This window comes from Varanus komodoensis, unplaced genomic scaffold, assembly GCF_004798865.1.
Source record: "Varanus komodoensis strain SLA01 unplaced genomic scaffold, ASM479886v1 scaffold78, whole genome shotgun sequence".
Taxonomy (NCBI): domain Eukaryota; kingdom Metazoa; phylum Chordata; class Lepidosauria; order Squamata; family Varanidae; genus Varanus; species Varanus komodoensis.
Genome location: NW_025336455.1, coordinates 2,361,495 through 2,384,480, shown reverse-complemented (window position 1 = coordinate 2,384,480; position 22,986 = coordinate 2,361,495). Strand labels below are relative to the sequence as shown.

Below are 22,986 nucleotides of genomic sequence, written 5' to 3'. Positions count from 1 at the left end.
GGCCCCGGAGCGCGGCCCGGGGCGCGGAGCTCGCCGCCTCGCGACGCCGCCGCCTCTGCCGGCCACTTCTGCATTTGCGCGGCGCGGCTTTCCGCCCCTATTGCGCGCCGCGCTCCGAGGCCCGTTGGCGGATTGCGGCAGAGCAACCGAATTTCCGAGGGCGGCCCTCGCGGCGGCGGCCGGCCCGGTGCTCGAGGAGCCCCCTCGGGGAACCTGCCCCCAGCCCCCGCGGGTCGCCGCGGGCCCGGCAGAAACGGGGCGGGAGGCCAGAACAGCGGCGCCTCCCCGCCCAGGCCTGGCTTGCAGCAGCTGCCCCTTCGGAAGGGCGGCAGCCTCGCCGCGGAGGAAGAGCTGGGCGACGGTGCCGGCCGCGGAGCAGGCGGGCGCCCTTCTGGGTGCCGGGGCTGGAGGGCTGGCGGAGCCCGCCAGCGCTCCTGAAAACTTTCCGGAGGGGCAGTTGCCGTGGCCCCATTTCCCCCTCCGGTGCAAGAGCACTGTGAAATTGGGCAGTGGCCTTCGGGAAGGAGGTCCCGGCGCTCAAGCCCCTTCCCTAACCGCAGAGATGCTGCTGGAGTGCCTGACTGGCCTGCGTCTTGTGGCGCCGTGGGGACATGCTGTTTGTTCTGGAAGGCATTGGCATCAGCGCTGCCCCCAGAGCGCTCATATTCTGGCCCCGAAACACCCCGCAGCGGCACCTGTTGCCGCGGTGCTCACTGGGTTGTGCTCCTGAACTTGGGTGTTTCCACAACGCTTCCAGCTGTGCGGCTGCCTGTTTTCCGGCTGTTGGTTGCAGTTGTGTCTCAACGTCTGATTGTGGTTGAGAGATGCCTTCTGTGAAGGTTCTTGTCCTGAAGGGGCTCAGAACGAAGCCAGGCCTTCCTGCTGCGCCCCGCCGCCCCCTCAATCGGCTGGCATTGTTGGCCTTTCGGGGGTGGTAGCGCCAGCGTGACTGAAGGAATAGCTGGCTGGGACGTGGCTGGGTGTGTGTGCAAGTGCTGTGGGCGAGCTCTGTCCTAAGGGCTCCTGTTCCGTTCACAGGGCAAGGAGGAAGCGGGCAGCTTGGGGACCGCGTGCCCTCAGGTGCCCTGTTCAGAAGTTCCCTGAAGGGAGAGGATGAGCGAGCCAGAGATGACCTGTTTCCTGCCAGCTGGACACAGTCGGAGGCTTGCAGACACCCCTGTGCGGGCTGCTGTCTTTCTCTGTGGGGCTGGGCTGAGGTCGTGGAGGGTTTCCCAACGCTAAGCCTTCCTGGAGCCTCAGAGTGAACTTTGGTCCTTCCAGCTCTGAAGCTAAACATCGACTCGGCCTTTGTGAGAGAATACCTCGTCCTTGCACCAAAACGAAACAGCGTCTCTCGGAGCCTCGTGTTTTGCGCTGTCAGCCGGAACCCGAAAGGCCCGGAAGATGTCAGCGTCACGGGTGAAAAGTAGGTAGAGCGTACTCTCCATTCCTGACTGCTGGGTGCCTGTGTGGCGCTCTGGCTTGCTGGGGCGTGTGGTCTTTGAAAGCAAGCCAGGGCCACCTTGGGGGCCCTCAGGGCTCCCCGAGGCCTCAGCTTCCAGAAAGTGCGGTTTGTCTTTGAGAAATCATGCAGCTGAGTTCCTCCACCTCCATGTCCCCCCTGAGCCCTTCAGGATACAGCTTGTGCCTGCACGATGTTGTGATCCTGACTCTAGAGACGTGCCTGGAAGAGAGCACATCTGTCTCTCGCTCTTTTTTAAGGCCAGAGCGGGAACAATGCCGAGGGCCCGCTCTAGTCAGGTCTGTGGCCAACCGGGCTCTTCAGAGTGGGGGCGTGCCACTTCTCTTTCCTGGGACAAGAGAGTCGTTCACGGAGCTGCCCCTGGGCTCACGGTCGGTCCTGGAGCTCCTGGCGGGGGCCGGATGCAGGCCATGCATGCCCTGGGCTGCCACTGGGCTAGTGCCCGACTTGGGAGGTTCCCGAGAGCCAGCCCGGCCCGGCTGGCTGGGAATAAGCTCCACCAAGCATGCCAGTGCCTGCTCCCGAGCTCGGGCGTTCTCGCCGGTGGAACTGCAGCCTCCTCTGTGGGTTGAAATGGCAGATGCCTCGGAAGTGTTCCCATCTGAAGCGTGCAGCGCCTCGCTCCCTCGCACCCTCAGCCTTGGCCGTGCGGCCTGCTGCCCTCCGGGAGCTGCGCCTGCAATTCTGTCAGCCGAGCCGGCCAGGCATGGTGAGAGCTGTCTCTCAACAGAGGGAGGTCATGGGCTTCCCCCGCCCTGCCCTGGCTGGGAGCACCACTGTGCGCTGGGGCGCAAGCGTCCCCCGGCGGCGCTTCCTGTGTGCCCCTCCACAGGCGGCATCTCTGCCCAGAGTGCCCGTTCAGGGAATGGGAGAGGAAGCAGGCCCTCCCCGGTCTGAGCTGAGCTACTGGAAGGCTGCGTGGCTGGAAGGCAGAGGAGAGACGGGTGCAGCTCTTCTGGCAGTGGCTCCGGGGACTTCTCGGGTCGTCTCTTTCCAGGCAAGCCTCCCCAGAAGGGGAATGCCAGTTTGAGAGACCAGTCAAATCCCAAATGGCCAGTTAGATGATGGATGTCTGAGAGGAAAAGTCCGAGGCAGGCCAGGAGGGCTTTGCTTCGTGGTGTGGGACGCTTCTTCCCAGAGTGCCCCCTTGAAGAGTTTCCTTCGTCTGCGGCCTTGACGAGAAGTTGGGCTCTCGCCCGCCGCCTCCTTTCTCTGTGGCTTTCTTTGATCATGCCCTGAAAGGCGAGCTGAGCAGCTTCCCCTCCCGTGTTTTCAACAGCGAGCCGATTCCTCCCCAGACTAGGTCTGCTGCGAAGGTGCTCTTGGCTGGTGGCTTTGCAGGGGAAGAGATGCTTTCCTGGACTGGTAACGTGAACGCTGGATCGTTGCCACTCTTGTAGAAAGCGGTGTGGGTGACCATGCTGAATCCCTAGTGCCCAGGCACCCCTGCTGCCGTGCCCTGCCCCTTGGGTGATGCCCGACACATCCGGGGAACGTGGCACTGCGGTCATTGGCCAGGGAAGCTGCTCTGCTCTGTGGGCGCCTCTTGAGCCAAGCTGGGCTGGCTGGCTGGCTGGAAGCTGTTTGCATGCTGCCCTGATCATTGTTGATGCCGGTTTCCCATGGGCTGCTACAAGTCTGGGGTCTGGGAATGGTTCCGGAGGGCGTTCCTGGCCCACACTTTGCCCTTCCCTTAAATTGGCAGCTTTCCCTTGTCCTGCCTTGTTGGGCAATCAAATGGCCATTTGGTTCACAAGCAGTTGCGGCGTGTGGAGGGAAGCGTCGCCGGGGGAGGGGGGACGGGACGAAGCTGGCATGGAGGTGCCAGCCCCCCGGCCGGGGAGGGGGGCCTGGGGCTCCGGGGAAGACACGGTCTGAGCAGGCTGGGCTGGAAGGCCTCTGCCTTGCATGGCAGCCTGCTGGTCTGCCTGTCCATTGCTGCTAGCCCAGCAGGCGGTCAGGCGGGATTGCGGCGAGATCTTCGCAGAGCCAGTGCCGCGGGGAATGCTTGTTCAGCAGCTCGCGAGCGCTTTGCATATTTTAAGTCTGGGGACAGAGCAGAATACGGCAATGCAAAGCCGCACACCCAGCGCTGCTCATGCGGTATATTTTTGTGAGGTTGGTGCCCTGCAGCCCCAGAAAAACTGAATCCAGACTCTCGTCTTGATAGAAACTGGGTTGGGAAAGGTGGATGCTGGGGGACCGTGGCGAAGCGATGCGCTTCTGCTGTATCCTGAGACGGCACAATTCTCAGGTGAGCGCCGGCTCCGGAGCCTTTTCTGCTGGGTCGCCAGCCGTGGGCCTCAAGGTCTGTGTTGCTGCCGGTGCACTCAGCGGCTCTTCCTCCTCCTCCTCCTCCCCCCCCATCGCGGAAGCGCCTTTCTGCTGGTTTGGGCTCTTCTCTTCTTCCATCCTGGCCGCAGCCCTGCCTGTCTCTGGTCCTCTGTCAGGATCCCAGTCACCTCAGGATCCCTGTTTGTGCCACGGACGCCTCGCGCGAAGCCCTCCGAGGCAGCTTCCTCCTCGTTGCAGGATACTTCCAATGCCTCTTGTTTTTAAATTGTAGATTCCATCAGTTTGGAGGCCACCCATCCCATTTCCCAGGTGACTTTTGATCGGGCTGAATTTTAGAAGCTGGTGTTGTTTGGTATATCAAGTCAGCCAACGGCATTTCATGAACCTCCTTTGCTTCCACCAAATTAACAATATGACCTGTTAACCCTTTCATGTACAGTCAGTATTTTGATGCATGGCTCTTGATAGCCAGTGGGGAGATACAGTTTTCAAAACATCTTGAACCTGTAGTTCTATTATGTGTGGATTTTTCTTTGTAATTAAGGAAATCTGACCAGGCTTAGTCCTTAAAGATAATCATCTCATGAGCGTTGTTAGTTAAAATGCAAATGTTCTACCCAGATTATATCATCAGTGGTGCAAAGATTGGGATAGACCTTTCCTGATATTTGTGTGAAATGTAGTTTGTTCTGCTTTTGGTGTAAATGCCGCTGAAACACAGAATAATTTGGAAGGTCTGGCATCTGTCGGCTTGGAATTGGTTCCTGGCGCTCACACTTCAAGCACCTTTGGAGGAGGCTGCTTTGGGGTGTGTACCAGAGACCCAGGGCCCCTGCGGGGACCTGACTGAGGGAAGAACTTGGGGGGCTTGATGCGGCATCCTCTGCATTTTCAACTCGGCCTTCAGCACGAGCCCCTGGTCAGGGGAGGCGGTCCAGAGGGCACGTTCTCCTGGACTCGGCTTAGAACTACCCTCTTCCTCCGTGGCTTTGATCCAGCTTTAGCTTCCTCTGTGGTATTTAAAGGTTGCTAAACTGCATTTTTCAGTGCATACATTTTCCATTTATAGTACTTCTAGTCTTGGGTTTATTTGTACGCGTCTTGCTTAGCACACTCCGAGGAGCCCCGTGACTCATGGCCTTTGCCTCATTTAAATTCAGTGGTGGCGAGGGCAGCTGCACTTCTCGCCTGCCTCGTCGCATCTGCTTTCTGGCTCCTCATTTCAGAAGTCTGCATGAGAATCGTGTTAGAAGCGCAGTGCATTTGGAGAGGAAATATTCCATATGTGCCAAACTGGGTGATAAAGGAAAAAGCCAGTCTGCACGGGCGGAATTCTCGCCTTGGCTGGAGGATATTGTAGCTTCTGCCAGCGCCAGTTCCACAGGCAGGTTTAGGGAATGGGCGTCCTCTGCCCAGTTTTCACTCTAAGTTCCGAAGGTCAAGAGGAACTGCACAGGAGCTGAGTTTTTTCATCCATTGCTCTCTTCACCTCTCCAGTGGTAAAAAAAATGCCATTGTTGCTGACCTCGCGACTCTCTGGCCTTCAGGTGCCATGGAATCGCAGAACAGCAGGGCTGGAAGGGGCCAGGAGGCCACCGGGTCCCACCCCCAGCTGCTGCGGGGCACCAGTTGACACCGTCGCACTCAGGGGGCTGCCCAGCCTCTTTCTGCATGTCCCCAGTGTGGGAGAGCCCCCCACCTCTCCGGGCTGCTGGTCCCACTGCCCCATTGCTCTGACCGGGAGGAAGCTCTTCCTGGTATCTACCCTGAATCTGGGTTGTTGCAACTTGAATTGCTTATTCCGTGTCCTGCGCTCTGGTATCAGTGAGAAGAGATCTTGGCCTTTCTCTTTTGAGGTACTTACAGAGGGATCTCATGCCCGCCCACCCCCCCAGTCTTCTCTTCTCAGGGCTGAACATGCCCAGTTCTCTTAGTCTCTCCTCATTGAGCAGCATTTCCAAACCCTGCATCATTTTTGTTGCCCTCCGCTGGACCATTTCTAATTTACCTGCATCTTTCTTAAATCTTGGTGCCCAGAGCTGGCCACAGTATTCCAGATGAACTCTGATTATTGAGGAATATAGGAGAACTACTATGTCTTGTGAATTGGAAGTAATATTTCTGTTAATGCACCCCAAAATAGCGTTTGCCCTTTTGGCGGCTGCATTGCATTGTTGGCTCATATTTAGCCCGCTGCCACAGTTACTCCGAGGTCTTTCTCCTTTTCCGTTCTGTTGCGCCACGTGTTCCCCATCTTGTATCGATGAGTCTAGTTTCTTTTTCCCAGGTGGGGGGCTTGGCACTTGTCCTATTGAGTCTCTCAGGATGCTCGCAAAGCCACTGTACTCTTTTCTAATGAGTGCGCCCGCTCTTTGCTGGTGGCGCTTCAGGCTACAGCGAGCAGTGGAAGCTCGGCCGGACATTCTGCTTCCTTGGCTCCTCTGCAGCTGTGGAGATGAGCAGCATCACCTCCCGGCCGAGCAGGATGGAGGAAGAGCAAGCCGAAATGGCAGTCCCGAAACGGGAAGGTGGCAGATGGCAGTGATGGCGGCAGGAGCTCTGTTCCGCCCGGGCCTCCTTCCAGACCGTGCTGGAGAAAGGGGGCCGTGGCCCTCGGCGGTCCGCACGGAGGGGCTTGGTGAACATCCTCTGGGCAGCCCCAGCGTGGCATCTCCGCTCCCTGACCCCGCGGACGGGGCTCCCTTGGTGGGAAGGGGGGGCTGCAGGGCTCGCCCTCCTGGAAAGGGACCCGTGTCACAGGCTATCTTGGCATAAGGCAAGCGGGCGGCTCTTTGGCGCCCGTAGCCTGTTGGAGCCAGGTAGTTAGCTGGCCTTTGTGTCCCACGGTGGGTGCAGCAGCGTGGCGGCCACCGCAACACGCCAGCGACCCCCCCCCCCGCACGTCCGGCCAGCATCTCTCCCTTGGGAATTCGGGGAAAGTCGCCTGACGGTCGGTTGGGTGGGGAGGCTGCGCAGGATGAGAGTGGCCGGTCGCGAAGGAGCGACGCACTGACCCGCCTCCAGGAATGCCCTCGGGAGGCTCTTCCACATGCTTCTCGTCTCTCCGTTACTCTTCCTCGTCCTGTAGCTTTCTGTTGCTAGACTAGACCATAATTTCTTTTTAAAAAGAGAAATTTAAATTACACGTCATTTAAAATAACTCCTCTGCTTGCAAGGCTGGGGAAGAAACCTCCAAATACGCTTGTTAAAATACCTTCTTCTGTCTACTTGGTTGGCTTTTTGTACCTTAAGTCTTTAGCACCAGTAGATCTTCCTTAACTTGCACAGAATTTTCTTGACCTTTTTAGTACCTGGAGCTTTTAATTTTTCAAGCCTCTGCAAAGCCCAGCGTGCCCCCTGCCGGCCCGCTGTAGGCGGGCTCAATGCGCCCACCGCTGCCCCTGGGGCCTTCCTGAGGCGGTGCAAGGGCCACATGCAGCACGTGCCCTGGCACCCTGGGGCAGCCCTGCGGCTCCGTGGAGGCGCTTGCGGGGCTCCAGGGCCTCGGTCCGGCCCAGCCCTGTTGCAGTCGCTGGTGCCTGCCTGCCACGTGGTCGCTCGTGGGCTGGTCTGTCCCGTGTCCCAGCCTGAGCTCGCGGGGGGCACCGTCTTCTCCGACTCGCAGGCTGCGCCTTCGCCTCGACGGTTGGGCCCTTGGAGGCTGTGCTGACCGGTGCACTTTCCGACCGACCCGCCGCTCCACGGAGGGGCCGAAGCCGTGGTGGCTCGGCTGGCGGTCCTGATCCAGGGCGAAGCCTGGGGTACTGGCAGGCCTCGCGGACAAGCCGTGGCTTGTTGCAGGACTGCCTGACCTTGCTCGGCTTCTGGTGCCATCCAGACCCGTGTGGCAGCGGACGCCGTGGCCGAGCAAGAGCCCACGGGGCCGCTTGGGCAGAGCGGAAGCCGCGCGGCGGCACCGGGAGGGGGACTGGCCACGCTCCCCGCCCGCGGCGGTGGCGAGCGCTTGGCGGCCGGTGGCCTGGCCCGGAGGCTCTTTGTGGCCGGGCTGCAGAGCCGCCTCCGGGACCCCGAGGGCCGCAGCACGGCCTTGCCGGGCCCCCGGTAGTTCTGCATGGAATCCGGCACACGCAAGAGCAACCGCGACCCCCTCGCTGCTGGGGGGCACCTTACATTTCTCCTCGCCAAGCTGCCCCATGGCACAGATGAGGCAGGCGGGCAGAAAGTGGGGCCCCCTGTGGAGGTTTGGGGGCAGCTGGCTGAGGCCTGCCGAGCCTTCCTCCACGTGCAAGGGGCAGGGAGCCTTGTGCAAAGCGGGGGGGGGCACCCTGGGCGGCTCCTCTGCCCTCTCCTGCACCCGCTGCCCCCCGTTTGGCAGCTGCCTCGGCGGACCCGATGCTCCTGCCAGGTGTGGGGGGGTGTCAGGGGCAGGGGAGGGGCCGCCCCACGCAGGAGGGCAGGGAGTCGCCGCCCGCCTGCAGCCCCTCCCGATGGTCTCCTGCAGGGCTGGCCGTGACTCTGATGGACGCCACGACCGACAAGGACCCGCTGGTGCACGAGCAGATCTTCAGCTCCCTCTGCTTCCTGGGGGAGGAGCAGCCCGAGGAGGTCCTGCATGCCTGCGAGGAGTACCTGCGGCAGCACGACAAGGTGAGGCGCCACCCTCCCCGGAGTGTGGAGGGGCCCAGGTGCCCCGGCAGCTGGGGGGCTTCGCAGGGCGAGGGCAAGTGGCGCGTGGCAGCTGGGGGCCCGCAGGGAGGGCCCGGAGGGCAGGGTGACTGCTGGCTGCGGGGCGCTCCCCCTGCGGGATTTCCGTATGTGGCGCCGGCGAGCGGCAGCCCGAGGTTGCTGGCGCCTGGGCCCTTTGCGGCGGTGCCCACGGCTCCCATGCCACTTCCTGGCAGATCGTGCCCGACGTGGGGGGAGAGAGGGCTGCATTGCCCCCTGGGCCCCCTGAAGGCCGGGGTGCCCGCCGACCTCCCCTTCTGCCTGCCCTCAGCTGGCGTACCCGCACCGCGTGATTATCCTGCGGGCGATGGAAGCGGTGACGAAGAGCAGCCTCGCTCACCTGGACAAAAGCACCGCAAAGGTCGTCATCTTCCTGGCATCCAGCGAAATGACCAAATCGAAGGTGCGGCTGGGAGGGGCCTGCGGGCGGGCAGCGGGAGCCCCCCCAGAAGCGGGCCTTCCTGGCCTCGGGGCCGCCCCGTCCTCCCGAGAGTGGGGAGAGCGGCCTCTCCACTCACCGGTTGCCCCCCGCACTGGCTGGAGCGGCACCTGTGTTTCCCGGGGCGTCTCCGGGGGCCTCGGGCCCCTGTGGGAGCCCCCGCCTGCCTGCAGACCATGCGAGGCTAGCCTAAAGGGGCACCCGGGGGAGGGGGGGCACGCGTGAGTGCGCGCAGAGGGAACCCAGCCGCCGCTTCCCCCGTGCTCCAGGAGGCCGTCCCGGAGTGGCAGCAGGCGGCCAGCAGCGTCCTCGTGGCCGTCGGCAGGCGCTTCATCAACCAGGTGATGGAGGAGGTGCTGACCAAGTTCCAGCCAGGCGTCCTGCCGCACCCCTTCGTCGTGCAGACCTTTGCCAGCCTCGCGGTGGCGAACGGTAGGTGGGGGGCGGGAGATGCTTGGCTGGAATGGCCCTGGAGGGAGGGGAGGGGGCCGGGGTCCTCGGGGGGGCCCCAGGCAGCGCCCAGCTGAGCCTCCGGGCGGGTGCGGGGGCACCCGTGCTCGCTGTGTGGGCCTGGGCCGGCGCCTGAGTCTCCCCGCGTTCTCCCCGCCAGTGTTCGGCATGGTGCCCTTCCTCACCTCCATCCTGGGGACGATGCTGCCGATGCTGCGGATGGCCCGGCAGGAGAGCCTGAAGTCGGTCTTCTGCTACGGTACGGCAGTGCTCCGCGTCCCTCCGACGAGCCGGGGCGGGTGTGCCGTGCTTGGGGGATCAGGCAGCCCCCAGCAAGGCCCTCACGCGGCTCGCTGTTGTGGCTCAGCTGAGAGCTGCTGCCTCTGGGGTGCCTGAGCCCGCAGAACAGCCGCCCCGGCGCAAGAAGGGGCAGCGCTTCCAGCCGATGGCTGCTGCTCAGGGCCTTCCCACCACTCCCCGCCCCGCCCCCGTGGCTGGCACTGCACCCCAAAGGCCCCTGTTTGGGAGGAACGTCCGTGCCCCGTTGCGAGCCTCCTGCCGGCGTCCCACAGAGCCGTGTGGAAGGGACCGTGCGAACCCGCTGGGCCCGTGCTCCCCTGCACAGGGTGCGGCCGGGGCAGCCCCCCGGCAGGAGCCCCTCCAGCCGCTGCTTACGGCCCCTCCCTCGGCGGGGGCCTCCTGCTGCACGGCGGGGCTCACGGCCCAGGAGCTTTGCCCGAGTGCCTTGGCGAGGCCTGCGGCCACACGAGCCTTTTCCTGGGCTGGCTGTCCATGGTGTCGCTCCTGGATTTGTGCTGCGCGTTTTTCTTATGCACTCAGAGTCGCTTGTGTTGTTCTCCTCCTCCTGCTCGCGGTCTTTTCCTCACAGCGGTCCTGTGGGGGGCGGGCGGGTGGGCTGAGTGTCTGTGGCTGGCCCAAAGTCCCCCAACGGGCTGCACGGCTGAGCGGGGGCTCGAACCTCGGCCGCCCGAGCCCGGTCCTGCGCCCTGAGCCACGGCGCTGGACCTTTCGCCCCGTCCCCTGGAGCCGCAGGAGGTTGCTTTGCTCCTCGTCTGTGTGTCGGGGGCGCCTGCTGCCTCGCCTGGGCATGGTGCTCGGCAGGGGCCCGGCGGCTGGCCAGGAAGGGCCGCTCCCCCCACGGGGGGCTCGTGGCCGCCACGCGGTCCCTGACCCACAGCCCGTCCTGCAGCTCTGCAGCATTTCAGCGAGAGCATCCAGGAGTACCTGGCCAACCTGGACCAGGCGCCCGACCCGACGGTGCGGCGCGACACCTTCTCGAATGAGATTTTCAGCGCCTTCGACGTGCTCTTCAACAGCTGGCTGCCGAGCCGGGAGACCAAGGTGGGCGGCGCGGGGGGTGGCCCCGCTCGGCTGTGCGGCTCCCTCTGGCTGCTCCGGCCGGGCTGGGGAGGGAGGGGCTCGGCTGGGCAGCCACGCCCAGACTGGTGGGTGGGCTTCCCCCGGGCACCGGGTGCCTCAAGTTGGCCGGCGCCTGGTGGCCCCTCCCACATCCTCCCCCATGGCTCCCGGTCCAGCAGGTCCAGGTCGGGGGCCTCCGTGGAGAGCGGCTTACCGGGCCTCTTGGCCTCCTCGTTCTGGTTGCCCAGCTGGGGAGGAGGAGGGGGAGGAGGAGGGGGAGGAGGAGGGCGGGGAGCCTCCCCTCGGGTCGAGGAGGCCCTGGTGGGAGTGGGGGGCTGTCTGGCCCCCGGGGGGCGAGCATGGGCACTCAGTCCCAGGTTGCCCCCCGCAGGTGCGCTTGGACCCTCGAGCCGTTGCCCCCCAGGCGAGTGTGGTGCTCCGCCCGGTGCTGGAGCCTGGGTGGGCAGAGGACCCCTGGGCGGCCCAGGCCGGGAGGCAGAGCTGGTCGGGCGCTGTCCCGAGAGGCCTTCTCCGCTGTGCCCGTCGGGCTGACGGCTGCCTCTCCGTCTTGCCCGTTGCAGTTGCGGCTGGCCGTGGTGGAGGCCCTGGGCCCCATGAGCCACCTGCTGCCCGGCGAGAAGCTGGAGGAGCAGCTGCCTCGCCTCGTCCCAGGCATCCTGGCCCTCTACCGGAAGCCGGCCGAGGCTTACCACGTCTCCAAGGTAGGGGGTGGGGCCCTTGCGCCGAGGGCCCCGGGGAGGCCGTTGCCGAGGGGGCTCCGCGGCCACGTCGGTCTGCAGGCCGTCCTCTGCTCGAGCGCATGCCGGGCTTTGGTCGCCTTCGGCTCCAGGGCCCGTGTGCTGCCCGGCAGGTGGCAAGAGGGCGAGCGCAGGGCGGGCAAGGGCCAGGCGGGCCGGTCGAGCAGCGGGAGAGCAGAAAGGGGAGAGCCAGCATGGGAGAGGCGCTGGGCGGGCGGGAGGCGGCGTGCCCTCGCAGGTGGGCAGATGAGGGGAGGCGGCCTTGGAGTCGCCCTCTGCCAGGTAAGGGGGCGGGTTCCATTGTCCGTGTCCCCAGGACCGCGGGGGGGGGGGGGGATGTCGCCGACTCTGCGAAGCTCTGCTCTCGCGAGCTTCGAATGCCACCACGCGCTCAGAGACCCTCCGGCCACATCTCAGTCTGGCACCAGCTTCCTCGGCGGAGCCCTTTTATGTGGGACAGCGAAGGCCGGCTGAGCCTCCGGGGGGCTCGCCAGGTGTGAGAGGAGTGTGCCGGCCTGCCCTGACCCACGGTCCCTCCGTAGAGTCTGTGCCAGATCCTCGAGGCCTCCGTCAACATCGGCAGCCGGACTTTGGACACGCAGCTGGACATGCTCCTCGGTGCCCTCCAGCTCCAGGTGGGCGAGGGGCCGGCTCCGGGGTGGGTGGGCAGGCCTCTGGCGCCCCTGCCAGCCGCCCACTGCAGAGGTCAGGCAGGGCACGGCGGGCAGGGAACCCCTGTTCTGCCGTGAGCTGTGCGCCCGCTCATGTAGTCCTGCCCCGCCCTGCCTGAGCAGGCAGATGGGGGCAGCCGGGGCTCGTGGTCCCCTTCTGCTGAGCGGGGGGGGGGGGGCGGGCGGAGGTGAGCGATGCACGTGGCTTGGGTGGCCGGAAGGGTGGTGCCACGGTGTTTGGAGTCCAGACTGCGGGGCGGGGGCGGTGCTGGGCCTCATCCCCTCGGCGGGTGTCTTGGGGCCGGGCTGCCTGCCTGCCCCCCAGGGTGCTGGCTGGGCCCAAATGGGGGAGGCTGTGCCATCAGCCCTCTCTGGGCCCCCCTCGCCAGCGCCAGGGCCAGGGCCCCACCTCTGCCCGCCTCAGCCGCCGCCTCTCCTCCCTCGTGCAGATCTGTGCCCCTCCGGATTTGTCCATGCCGGTGTCACTGAAGAACCACAACGAGGTCCTTCGGTGCTTCACGGTGCTTGGTAAGAGCCCCGCAGCTGCCGGGAAGCGGGGAGCTGCACAAGGCCCCCTGGCAGGCGGCGTGTGGGGGCGGGTGCCCGGCCCAGCCCGGCCCAGAGGCCGCCAACCGCCCTCGCTCTGCAGGAGGGGGGAGCCTGGGGCAGGACTGTCCCGCGCCCGCTCCTGCAAGGCCAGGCAGGTGGGCCAGGGCAGGCGCGTGGGGGCCGAGCTCTGCGCCTCTCCGCTGCAGCAGTTCTGTCCCCGGCTGTGGCGGTCCGGCGGAAGCCTGGCGCCTGGCCATTGCGCCAGCAGGGGGCTGGTGGGGGCGCCTGCGGGGGCGGGGGGCGGGGGCCGGCTGGCCTGCCCTTCCCTTGCCCCGTGGCTGACGGCCGGCCCGGCTGGCGTCTCTCGCAGCCTCCGCCTTCCCCGACCGGGTGCTGGCGTTCCTGCTCCCGAGGTTGGAGTCGGGCAACGAGAGGGCGCGGGTGGGGACCTTGACCATCCTGCGGCAGATCATAAACAGCGTCTGTAAGTGAAGGGGCCCCGCGCCCCCCGCCCCCCCGGCTCTTCCCGGCAGCCGGCGGAGGCGCTGCCCTCCCTCGGTGCTCCTGACCCGCGGGCGGCTCTGCTCGGCCCGCGTACGCCAAGCCCCGGGTCCTGGGCCCGCACTCGCACCTGTTGACGCCAGCTCCCTGCGCCAGCGCTTGACCCCGGCCCAGCGGGGGGCAGCTCATGGCCCCGGGATGTCACGGGCTGCCCTTCGAGCGGGCGTGGCGGGGGGGATGGTGGGGCTGCCGGGTGAGGGGTGGGGGGCCCTGAGCTGCGCGCCCTGGTCGGCCGCCTGTCGCCCGCCCCCGTGTCGGGCCCGCCTTTGCTTCCGGGGCGCCCCCGGGGCGTCTCCTGGGTTGTCCGAGGAGGCCTGGAAGCGCCAGGTCCGCGTGTGGCCGGACAGCTGCTCCTCCGGGCGAGGGCCTTTGCCGACCGGCCGGCCGGCTCCCGCAAGCCCCGGCTGGCCCTGTGTTTGCCCAGAGGTGCGCCGGCGGCAGCCTCCGGGTCCGGCCTCCTCGGGGCGACTTCCTTTCCTGCCCCGGCCCACGGAGCCCCCCACACGCCCAGCCACTGACGCCGCATCTGCCCCCCCCCCCGCCAGCTTCCCAGATGGAGGCCAAGAAGCTCTTCATCCTGTCCTCCCTGAAGCTGCCTCTGCAGGACAGCAGCAACAAGGTGAGCAGGGCGCCCTCGCCCTCCGCCCCCCCGGACCCCCCCGCCCCGACACGCTCACCTCCCCGCGGCTGTGGGGGACCCCGTCTGTGCCACACGGATCGCCCCGCCCCGCCCCGCCGTGCCCGGGTGGCCGTTCCAGCCTGGGACAGGCGTGGGGGCAGGGCCTGGCTCCCGCGGGGGCCGGAGTGGCGTGGCAGGCGGCTTGCCCGGCCCCAGGGGCTCTGCTGCAGAGCAACCCTCTCGGGGGGAGCTCCCCGGGGCGGTGCCTGGGGGTGGGGGCCCAGCCGCCTGCCCAGCCAGCAACGTGCCCGGCTGCTCCCCCGCAGGTGAAGCGGGCAGCGGTGCAGCTGATCAGCGCCATGGCCCACCACGGGTACCTGGAGCAGCCGGGCGGAGAAGCCTTGATCGAGTTCCTCGTCCGCCAGTGCGCGCTCCCGGCTGAGCAGGTCCGGGCTTCCTTGTGAGCAGTGGGCCAGGGGGCGCCTTGCAGCCGGAGGGCCTGCACCGGCGTGCCTGAGCCCCTTCCTGGGCTGAGTGGGTGCTCCGGGATGCGGCCAGAGGCCGTGAGGCAGGGTGCCCGGGAGCCCTGGCGCTGCGGGACCTGCCCTGTCCCTGTGCCAGGCGTGCGGGCTGGCTTCCGTGAGGATGCGGCTCCCGAGGAGTCTGGCGCTCCGCCCGCTCTGCAGGGGCCCGGCCTGGCCTGGCCTGGGGCCCTGCTGTGCCCGCGCTGAGGCTGCCCAGCCAGCCCTGTGCTCAGGCGGGCCCTCGCTTGGCTTCGGTTCTGCACAGGCGCCCGGCCACCCTCCCAGCGGGTGGGCGGGCAGGAGGAGCTCCCTGGGGCCCCCTCCTCAGGGGCTGGCTCCAGAGATGGCTCAGCCAGGGCTCGAGATCAGGGGTGGGGGTGCCGCCCGCAAATATTCCCCAGGAAGCTGTGGAGGATGGGAACTGGGTCGGCACGTGGTCTCGGCGGAGCAGGCGAGCCGCGCTCTTTGTGCCGAGGGAGCGGCGTGAGGGCCCAGGGGTGTGTCCGGGGGCCGTGTGGGGCCCGGCAAGCTGTTGGCCGGGGAGAATCGCAGGGCAGAGATGTCCGGCTCGGTGGCAGGAGGGCCCTGCTCGGCTTGCGCATGCCCCCCGTGGCTCATTTCCACAGGGAGCCCCCAGGCCGGCTCTGCCCTGTGAATCTGGGCAGGCGCAGACCGAGCGCTTCCTGCAGAGGAGGCTCCCTCTGGACAGTGTCATGGAGCGGGGCCCGCGGGCGCAGCCCCGGCTGTGCGTTTGCGGTGCTCTTGGCGTGTCTCTGGACGGTGCGTGTGTGCAGTCCCCACAGCCGCCCCGGAGGCACTCCCTGGAGACCGAGGACGTGACGGACCGGCAGCTCCGGGACATCAGCGTGAGCACACTCTGCCTCCTCAGCAGCACGGTGGACAGGATGGCCGACGTGAGCAGCCCGTTCCGCCCGCGGCTGGGCGCTGAGTCCTCCCTCGGTCCGTGTGCGGGGGAGCTGTGCCCTGTGCCCCATGCCCCGTGCCCCAGAGTGGGGGGGCTGCCTCCAGGCAGAGCTTTTCTGGGCACCTCAGCCCTGCGAGGAGAGGGGCCCGGCTGGCACTCGGGTGGCCCCGGGCCCAGCAGCACCGGCGGCTTCCCTTGTGGCCCGTGCCGCTCCGGCTGGCACTGGGAGGGGGAGGGAAGCAGGGAGGTGGGGGGTGGGGGCCCGTCCTGTGTGGGAGGGCCCCGTCTCTGCTGCTGGCTGGCTGGCTGGCTGGGTGGGGTGGGGGTGATTGCTCCCGGGGGGGGGGGGGGACTGCATCTGGCGCTCTGCCCTGCAGGTGCTCTGGCCTTCGCTGCTGGCGTTCGTCACCCCCGTCCACCTGACCGGCGCCCTGGCCCCGCTCTGCCGGAGCCTCATCTACCTGGCCGGCCAGAGGCAAGAGGAGGACGAGGCCGCCTTCCAGCTGCCCTCCGACGGCCACGGTGTGTGTCCAGCTGGGAGGGCTGTGCCGGGGGCTTCTGTGGAGTGCGGCTGGCGAGTGCCGCCAGCCTCTGCCGGGAGATCCGGGCCGCAGTGCGGGGCTGGGGCTTCTGGTGCTGGCGGACCATCTGGCTGGTCCCGGCGGCCTCGTGGGGGGGGCGGGCTGAGAGCTGTGCCTCAGGCTGCAGCCCACAAACCGCATGGCCGTGGCCTTCCCAGCTGCGAGGGCTTGAGCGCGCGTCTCGCCTGTGGCGACTGCGGAAACGCCTCTGCCGCTTCGTGGGAGCTCTTCCGCCTGTGACCGAGCACCGTGCCTCCGTTGCCCTCACACGCCTCCCCATGGGGGTGGCTTTGCCCCCCCCCCCAGTGTCTGAGTCTGACAGGCCTCACGCCTTCCTCCTTCCCTTCTGCAGGACCCCTCCCGTCCGCTTACGCTCTCCTGACACGGTTGCTGGTAAGGGCGCAGAGGGGGGCCGGCCCGCGTGGGAGGGTCCTGTTGAGCAGGTGGGGAGGGGGCCCTGCAGGCCCGAGTGGGGGGCTCCCCGTGGCCATCCCCGTCCCCGGTCTGAGTTGCTGGAGCGGTTCTGGGCACAGGAGACCAGCTTGCCTTGTCCTTCCCTCGTTTCCTTCTGTTCGTCAAATGGAAGGCGGCCGCTGAGTTCCGACACATAACAGATTGCAGGAGAATGCAGGTCCCCAGTAGCCTTCCGCCAGAGTTGAGGGAGAAGCCTCTGCCCATGTGAAGAGCTGAAGCCGGCCTGGGAAGCGCCCCCTGCCCTCCCTCTCCCTTTCAGCAGAGCTTCCGATGTCTCCCCAGGGCGGCTCTTCCTGCCGCAGGCTGGATGGGGGCGCAGGGTGCTCTGCCTGGGCCCCACGTCTTCTGCCAGCCCCAACAGACGGGGTCAGGAGCCCCCATCCTGAAGGCCCCTCTGCCCGTCAAAGCAGGCCGAGTCCCGTGCTCTCCTGAGCCGCTTCAGCAGTCGGTCTGGATCCGGGAGCTCTGGCTCCCCCCCTTGCTCCTCCGCCGCCTCCTCGAGACCGGAAGGATCCACCTGAGGTGGCCCTGCTCCGCGTTCCCCTTTCCTCAGGGAGGATCTGCTCACTCCCCGGGTTGGGGGCCCGGCTCTGGTTGCCACCCGTCACGGCCCGTCTCTAGAAGGCACGGCTCTTGCTGGCCGCTCCCACCAGGGCCCTGCCTTCAGCCTGGCCCGGCCCCGCGCAGACGGAGCTGTGCTGCCGCCCCTTCCCCAGGGCCGTCCCGGGGCCTCCAGCTTGCGCTGCCCTCCCTCTGCCGGCAGGTCGTGGCCTCCCGCCCGCACGCAGGAGAGGGGCGCGCGGCAGCTGCCCTGCGGCTCCTGGCCGTGCTGCACCGCAGCCTCCACAAGGCCCTCCAGCCGCTCTGGAGCGAGGAGATCCCTGCCCTGGTGGGACACCTGGAAGGTAAAGGCGGCAGCGGCGGCAGACTCGCGTTGGGGGGCCAGCGGGGCCGCGTCCTCTCCGGGAAGAGGCCCCTGCGTGGGCCCTCTGCCGTTCGCCCGCAGACCGGGCCAGGGGCTGCCTGCGAGGGTCCGGGCGCTGCACGTGGCGCGTGGCAGGCGGGGTGCGTGGGCTGGGCGCGCTGCTTGCTCTTCGCAAGGCGGCCCCAGGCGCCGGCTCCTCGTTCAAGGAGGGGCTCTGCAGCGCCACTCCAGGCGAGCCGGCGGGCAGCCGAAGGGCCCTCGCGGAGCGGCCGGGGCCGGGGCCGCATCAGCAGGCAGGCTCAGGGCTGGCCTGGGGGGCTGAGCAAGGAGAGGCCGCCCCGCAGCTCGCGGCAGTCCTCTGGGCCCGGGGTCTCCTGGGAAGCTGCAGGAGCGGCTGGGGGCCGGCACCTTCCACGCTGGGGACCCGAGCAAGCCCTGCCCGGTCTGGCGTGGGGGACCCTCGTGGCTGCAGCGAGAAGCCCCTGGCCGCCTCCACCTTTTCTGAACAAGCCCCGGCACCCCCGGGCTGTCTCCCTCTAGGCTTGGGGTCCCCCTCTGTCTTGGGCCCCCTCCCAGCGGGGGCAGAGGCCGTGTCTCCCCCAGAGAGGCGGTGCTGCGTGCGGCTGAGCTTGTAGGCCTGTGGCGGTGGGTGGCTGCGACTCCCCGGCATCGGGCGCGGCTGCCGTGTGGCATCCAGCCACGCAGGGAAGGCCAGAAGCCCTCAGGCTCGGCTCCTCTGCTCTCCTCTCCTCTCCTCCAGCGAACACGGCGGCATCACTGTCCCAGAAGGAATGGGAGGAGCGGCTGCTCGCGGTAAGGAGCGGCCCGTGTGCCGAGAGGCCGGGCCAGCAAGCGCCCCGTGAGCCACGGGGGGTGGGTCTGGGCGCTCCCGGGAGGCTGGGCGAAGGGCCCCGTTGGCGGTGCCGTGTCACCTCCAGGTGCTCGTGCGCTTCCTCTCCGCAGGGCCGCCTTTCGAAAGATCGATTGCACTCGGGGCCGTTCTCATCATGCGGCCTTCCTCCCGTGTGCCCTCGGCGGCCCCCTCCAAGCGGCCTCCCCGAGCGCTTGTGGGGGATGGGGGGAGGCTGCCAGGCAGGAGCCGGGTGCCGGAGGGCCGCCGGGGCAGGGACCGCGAGCAGGGCAGGCGCGTGGACCCCGGGGCCCTGCTCGGCCAGTGCCGGAGGCAGCCAGCTCAGCGGGGTCGGGGGCCCAGGCCCGCTTCTGGGCTCTGCTCCTTTCCATGTTAGGTCCTGTCCCGCTTTTTCCCTCTTGTGAGAAACGAGGCCGCTCACGCGCCCCCTCTTCTGCTCCCAACTGCAGCCCCGTGGGGTGGCTTGGGCCGAGTGCCACCCGGGGAAGTGCCAGGCGCCCCAAGCCCCAGTGGGACCCCCGCCCCATGCAGACCCTTTCTGCGCTCTGCACCGTGGCCTCCGTCCCCTCTTTAAGAGCCCGATACCGGAAGTGCTCGAACCGCTCTCGGGGTGGCTGTGGGCCGGCGCTGTACATGACTCCCCCGTGCGTCCCTGCAGCTCCTCAGCCGGACTCTGGCCACTGTTGCGGACACGCTCTGGACCCGCCGGCTGGTTCTAGAAATGCATCGGCAGCTGAGCAGCTACTGTGGGGCACCTCCGGAGAAGGTCGGTTGCCCCGGCGGGGCCTGGCTGGGCAGGTGGCCCTCGGCCGGTGGCGGTGCCATGGCTGGGGGAGGTCTCCTGCCCTGGCACAGAGGGGAGGGAGGTGGGAGCAGAGCCGCCGAGGCCTCCCGGGAGCCGAGCTGCAGGCTCCTGGCTCGAGGCCGCTCTCCCCTCCCCTCCCCTCCGCAGAGCTTCCTTTACAAGAGCATTGGGACGGCCCTGGCCGCCTGCCTGGACAAGGAGCTGGTGCAGAGGCAGCTGCAGGAGCTCCTGGAGACGGCCAGGTACCAGGAGGAGGCAGAAAAGGAGGTGAGGCTGCCGGCGGGAGGGTCGGGGCAGGGGGTGGCTCGGCAGCCCGCGACCCCGGCAGGGCTGTGCGGCGCTGCTGCTCGTCCGTCGGACGGAAGGGCTGGTCTGCGTCCGGGGCTGGCCTGGCCATGGCGAGGGGCCTCCTGAGGACTGCCTGCTGCCGGCTAGTGCCCCCCCGGGGGCGGCCTCTGGATCTGGGGCTGGGCCTGGTGTGGCGGTGCCGCCTGCTCCGGTGCGCCCGTGGTGCGCCGCCTTCCCGCACGCAGCATCCTGTGGCACCGCTTTTGTGGACTGCCTGGTGGCTCGTGACAGACTGCCGCCCGCCACGCTGCGGGAAGCCATGCCTCCCTGCCGGCTGCCTCGCGGGGAGGCCTGGCCCCGGCTGTGGGAGCGCTGGCGGCCGCCGGCGCGGCCCCACCGCGATCCTGCGGCTCCCCCTTGGGCACGCCGGGGGGCCGGTGACGGGAGACTCTGCTCGTCTCCGCAGGGCCTGGCCGCCTGCCTGGGGCTGTGTGCGGCCAGCCACCTGGACGAGACCCTCGCCAAGCTGGAGGAGTTCGTGAAGTCCGACCTCTTCAAGAAGTCCGCGGGGCTCTTCAGCCTCTTCAAGGTGAGCGCCTCTGCCAGCCCCCAGGCCATCAAGGAGCGCCCCAAGGGTGGGGGGCCCGGCAGGCACTGACGCCATCGCCCACGCAGGATCGCAGCGACAACGAGGCCGAGAAGGTCAAGGGCGCCCTCATCCTGTGCTATGGCCACGTGGCCAGGCACGCCCCGCCGGAGCTGGTGCTGGCCCGGATCGACACCGACTTCCTGCGCAACATCTTCCTCTACTTCCACACCAAGGCAAGTGCGGCCTCCCTGGCACGGGTCGTGGGGCCGCCGTCTGTGGGCTCGGGGTCGGGCCGGGGTCAGGCTGGGCCGGGCGACGTTAATCCGTCTCTCCTTTATCTCGTCCAGGTTCTGGGAATAAAGGTAGAAACCAAGGTACAGTTTCAGGCCTCGCTCTGCCCTCTTGTCCTCTGCCTCTCTCTTCTCTGGCGAGCGCTGGGCTCGGAGGCGTAGGGTGGGCACCATGCAGCAGGCCTGAGCAGGATCTGGCCCGCCCGTGCCACGCCATGCTCTGGACCGGGCTGGGCCGGGCAGAGCCACTCCTGACTCTGCTCTCGCAGTCAGGCCCCCGCCGGCTCCCCAGGGCCCCTCTCTGTGGCCCAGGAGCTGGGCGGGGGAGAGGCCGGCCAGGGGGGCGCCCTGGTCCCTGCAGCTCTGGCTAGCAGAAGCCCTTTCTCTGGCTCGGGCCAGGGCGGCCTCGCGTGGGCGAGTTGGAGACGCATGCGCCTCCATCCCGCTGCCTGGCCGAGGGAGCGGGGCCTTCCCATGTGAAGGATGCAGGTTCCTGCCTGGGACGAGCCCCCTGTGCCTGTGCCCCTGGCCGGGCCGGGCCGGGCCGGCACGTTGTGCAAGATGGAGGCCGGGCGGCCTGCAGCTTCCCCCCCGGGCGGGTGTCTGCCTGCTGGCCCCCAGCCCGGCTTTGGCTGTGGGGCCAGGGACCGGGGTGGTCCTGGGCAGGATCCACCCACTGCCCCCCGGCTTGGCCGGGCGGAGCAAGCCGCCTCCGGAAGGGGAGCTGCCCGTGTGCGGAGGCGGGCGCCTGTGCCTCCCCGTCTTACTAATGCCTTCTTCCTGTCGTTTGCACTAACCGCTGGGGGGCACGCTGGGGGGCCGCGAGGCGCCTCGGGCACACACACCGGCTGGGGCGGGCTGCACACACGGCCGCCTGGACCACCTCTGGCGGCCTGGGGCTTGAGCAGCCCAATGGTGGTCCCGGCTCGCTTTGCTTCCCACCGGCCTTCCTGGTGAGGGGTGGGGTCTGGTGCTGGGCCCCCGGCAGGAGGCGCTGGGCGGAGGGCCCCTGGCAGGCCTCTCCCGCCGGAGGAGAAAGCCCGCTTCCCACTCCCGCGCCTGCTGTGGTCACACCGCGCGGCGTCTCGGTCCGCCCCCTGCCAGCCGGGCAGGGGCGTGGGCTCATCCGGCAGAGTCGGCCCCGCCAGAGCACGGCCCTCAGCCCCACTCTGACTTTCGAGGGGCCGCGGGGCTCTCGGCAGCCCGTGCGGGTCTCTGGCCCTCCAGACAGCCCGCCTCGTGAGCCCGGGCAAGGCCGGCCGGCCCGGGGCTGTTCAGCCGTGGCCTGGCCCTGCCGTGGCCAATGGCTGCGCGAGCTCGGTCCAGAGGGGGCCTCGGGCGCGCTTGTGCAGCCGTGCGTGGCTTCCCCGAGCCCCCCGGCCTCCCTGGGCCCTCGCACGCCCTCGAGGCGCCTGTGTCCCGCCGCTGCTGGGGATGGGCAGGAGGGGCTGCCGAGCTTGCGGTGGGCTCGGGGCCGGCTGCCGGTCTGACCCGCCGGGCTCGCCCACCGGTCTCCCCGCAGGACCTGACCCTGAAGCTGTGCCTCATCCGGAGCATCTGCATGATCTGCCAGGCGGTCTGCTCCAGCGCGCAAGCCCGGGGCTTCAGCTTCGCCCGCAAGGGCGAGCTGGTGCTGCAGATGATGGTGAGGACTGCTTCCCGCGTGGGTGGCCCCCTCGGCCCGGGCCTCCTGCTGCACCGCGCCAGGAGCGTCCCGGTGGGCGCAGGCAGCCCGTGCCCGGCTGGGCTGGGCTGGGCTCTGGCCGCCCCCAGCGCGTGGCCCTCCCACCGGGCTCCGGGCAGCCTGGCCCTCTCCAGCACCGCGGGGGGGGTGAGCGCGGCCCTGCTGCCCGCCCGGCCACCGGACCCGGCAGCGCTCGGGCCCCCAGGCACGGTCGGTGGGCCCGCCCCGCTTTGAGCCCTCTGGGTGTGCTGGCCCTGCCGGCCGGGGGGGGCGTGTGGTGGTCCCCCCGGGTGCTCTGGTGGGGAGGCCCCCACGCCGGTCGGGCGTGTTCCCACGTGATCCCTCCCGCAGGACTTCATCCGAGCCGAGCCGCCCGACTCCCTGCACAGCCCCGTCCGCCAGAGGGCCATGGCCGCCTGCGTGTACCTTGTGTATCCTTCGCCTTGCGCCCACGTGGCAGGGGCCGCCCGGCAGTGCCCGTGAGGCGCCCCTGGGCCTCCCCGGCAGGCCTGTCGCGATGGGCCCTCCTGTGCTCCCAGCCCTCGCCGGGGCCCGGAGAGCCAGGGGCAGCGCTGCTGCCTCGGCTGGGGCCCCCCTGCCCAGGCCGCCCCTCGCCCCGTTAGCGGCTGGCCACACGCACCGAGGAGCCTCTGGTAGACTGCCTCTGGGCACGGAGGCTTGTGCAGCTGCCGGCTGCTCCCTCCACCTGTTCCTCCCCGGACAGGTCCGACCCGGCGAAGGTCGAGGCGCTGGGGGCCACCACGTCCTGTTGCCGGGGCTCCCGGAAGTCGAGCCACACCGGCAAAGCTGCCTCCCGACCCTGCCTCCTGGCAGCCGCTGCTGGCCCGTCCAAGGGTCGCTCCCGGCCCTTAACTTGCGCCTCAGTGTGCTGGAGCCCCCCCTGAGCGACGTGGAGACGGCCGAGCTGGTGGAGACGTGCCTGGCCAGCGTGCTGCCCCTGCCCGAGGCCCCGGGGGAGTGCGAAGGGGCACCGCCGCCTCCCGGGCACGAGGAGGTATGCCTGGCAGCCGCACGGTCTGTGCGCGTGCCTCTGGACGATTCGGGTCCGAGGCCCGTCGGGATTTGGAGCGGGCGCTGTGGCTACTGGGGGAGGGTCGCCCCCTTGCAGGAATGGCCAC

The 22,986-nt window shown here is 68.3% G+C and overlaps 1 protein-coding gene across 7 annotated transcripts in view; it reads left to right on the top strand.

Moving 5' to 3' along the window:
- Positions 1-1,095: 1,095 nt before the first annotated feature.
- The window catches only part of MROH1 (maestro heat like repeat family member 1), a 35,791-nt gene continuing 13,900 nt past the window's right edge, over positions 1,096-22,986 (top strand). For 3 of the 7 annotated variants that reach the window (XM_044453300.1, XM_044453297.1, XM_044453301.1), the window contains exons 1-25: positions 1,191-1,426; positions 8,241-8,386; positions 8,736-8,867; positions 9,173-9,335; positions 9,514-9,612; positions 10,564-10,715; positions 11,315-11,455; positions 12,034-12,126; positions 12,612-12,690; positions 13,082-13,195; positions 13,818-13,891; positions 14,218-14,337; positions 15,210-15,329; positions 15,718-15,862; positions 16,274-16,314; positions 17,159-17,300; positions 18,081-18,133; positions 18,850-18,957; positions 19,144-19,263; positions 19,751-19,873; positions 19,960-20,106; positions 20,221-20,247; positions 21,686-21,808; positions 22,199-22,278; positions 22,733-22,862. In XM_044453300.1, coding sequence (XP_044309235.1) covers positions 1,405-1,426; positions 8,241-8,386; positions 8,736-8,867; positions 9,173-9,335; positions 9,514-9,612; positions 10,564-10,715; positions 11,315-11,455; positions 12,034-12,126; positions 12,612-12,690; positions 13,082-13,195; positions 13,818-13,891; positions 14,218-14,337; positions 15,210-15,329; positions 15,718-15,862; positions 16,274-16,314; positions 17,159-17,300; positions 18,081-18,133; positions 18,850-18,957; positions 19,144-19,263; positions 19,751-19,873; positions 19,960-20,106; positions 20,221-20,247; positions 21,686-21,808; positions 22,199-22,278; positions 22,733-22,862 — 2,694 coding nt within the window. In that variant the 5' untranslated portion in view covers positions 1,191-1,404. The other 4 variants (XM_044453299.1, XM_044453302.1, XM_044453303.1 and 1 more) reach the window with 4 other exon arrangements.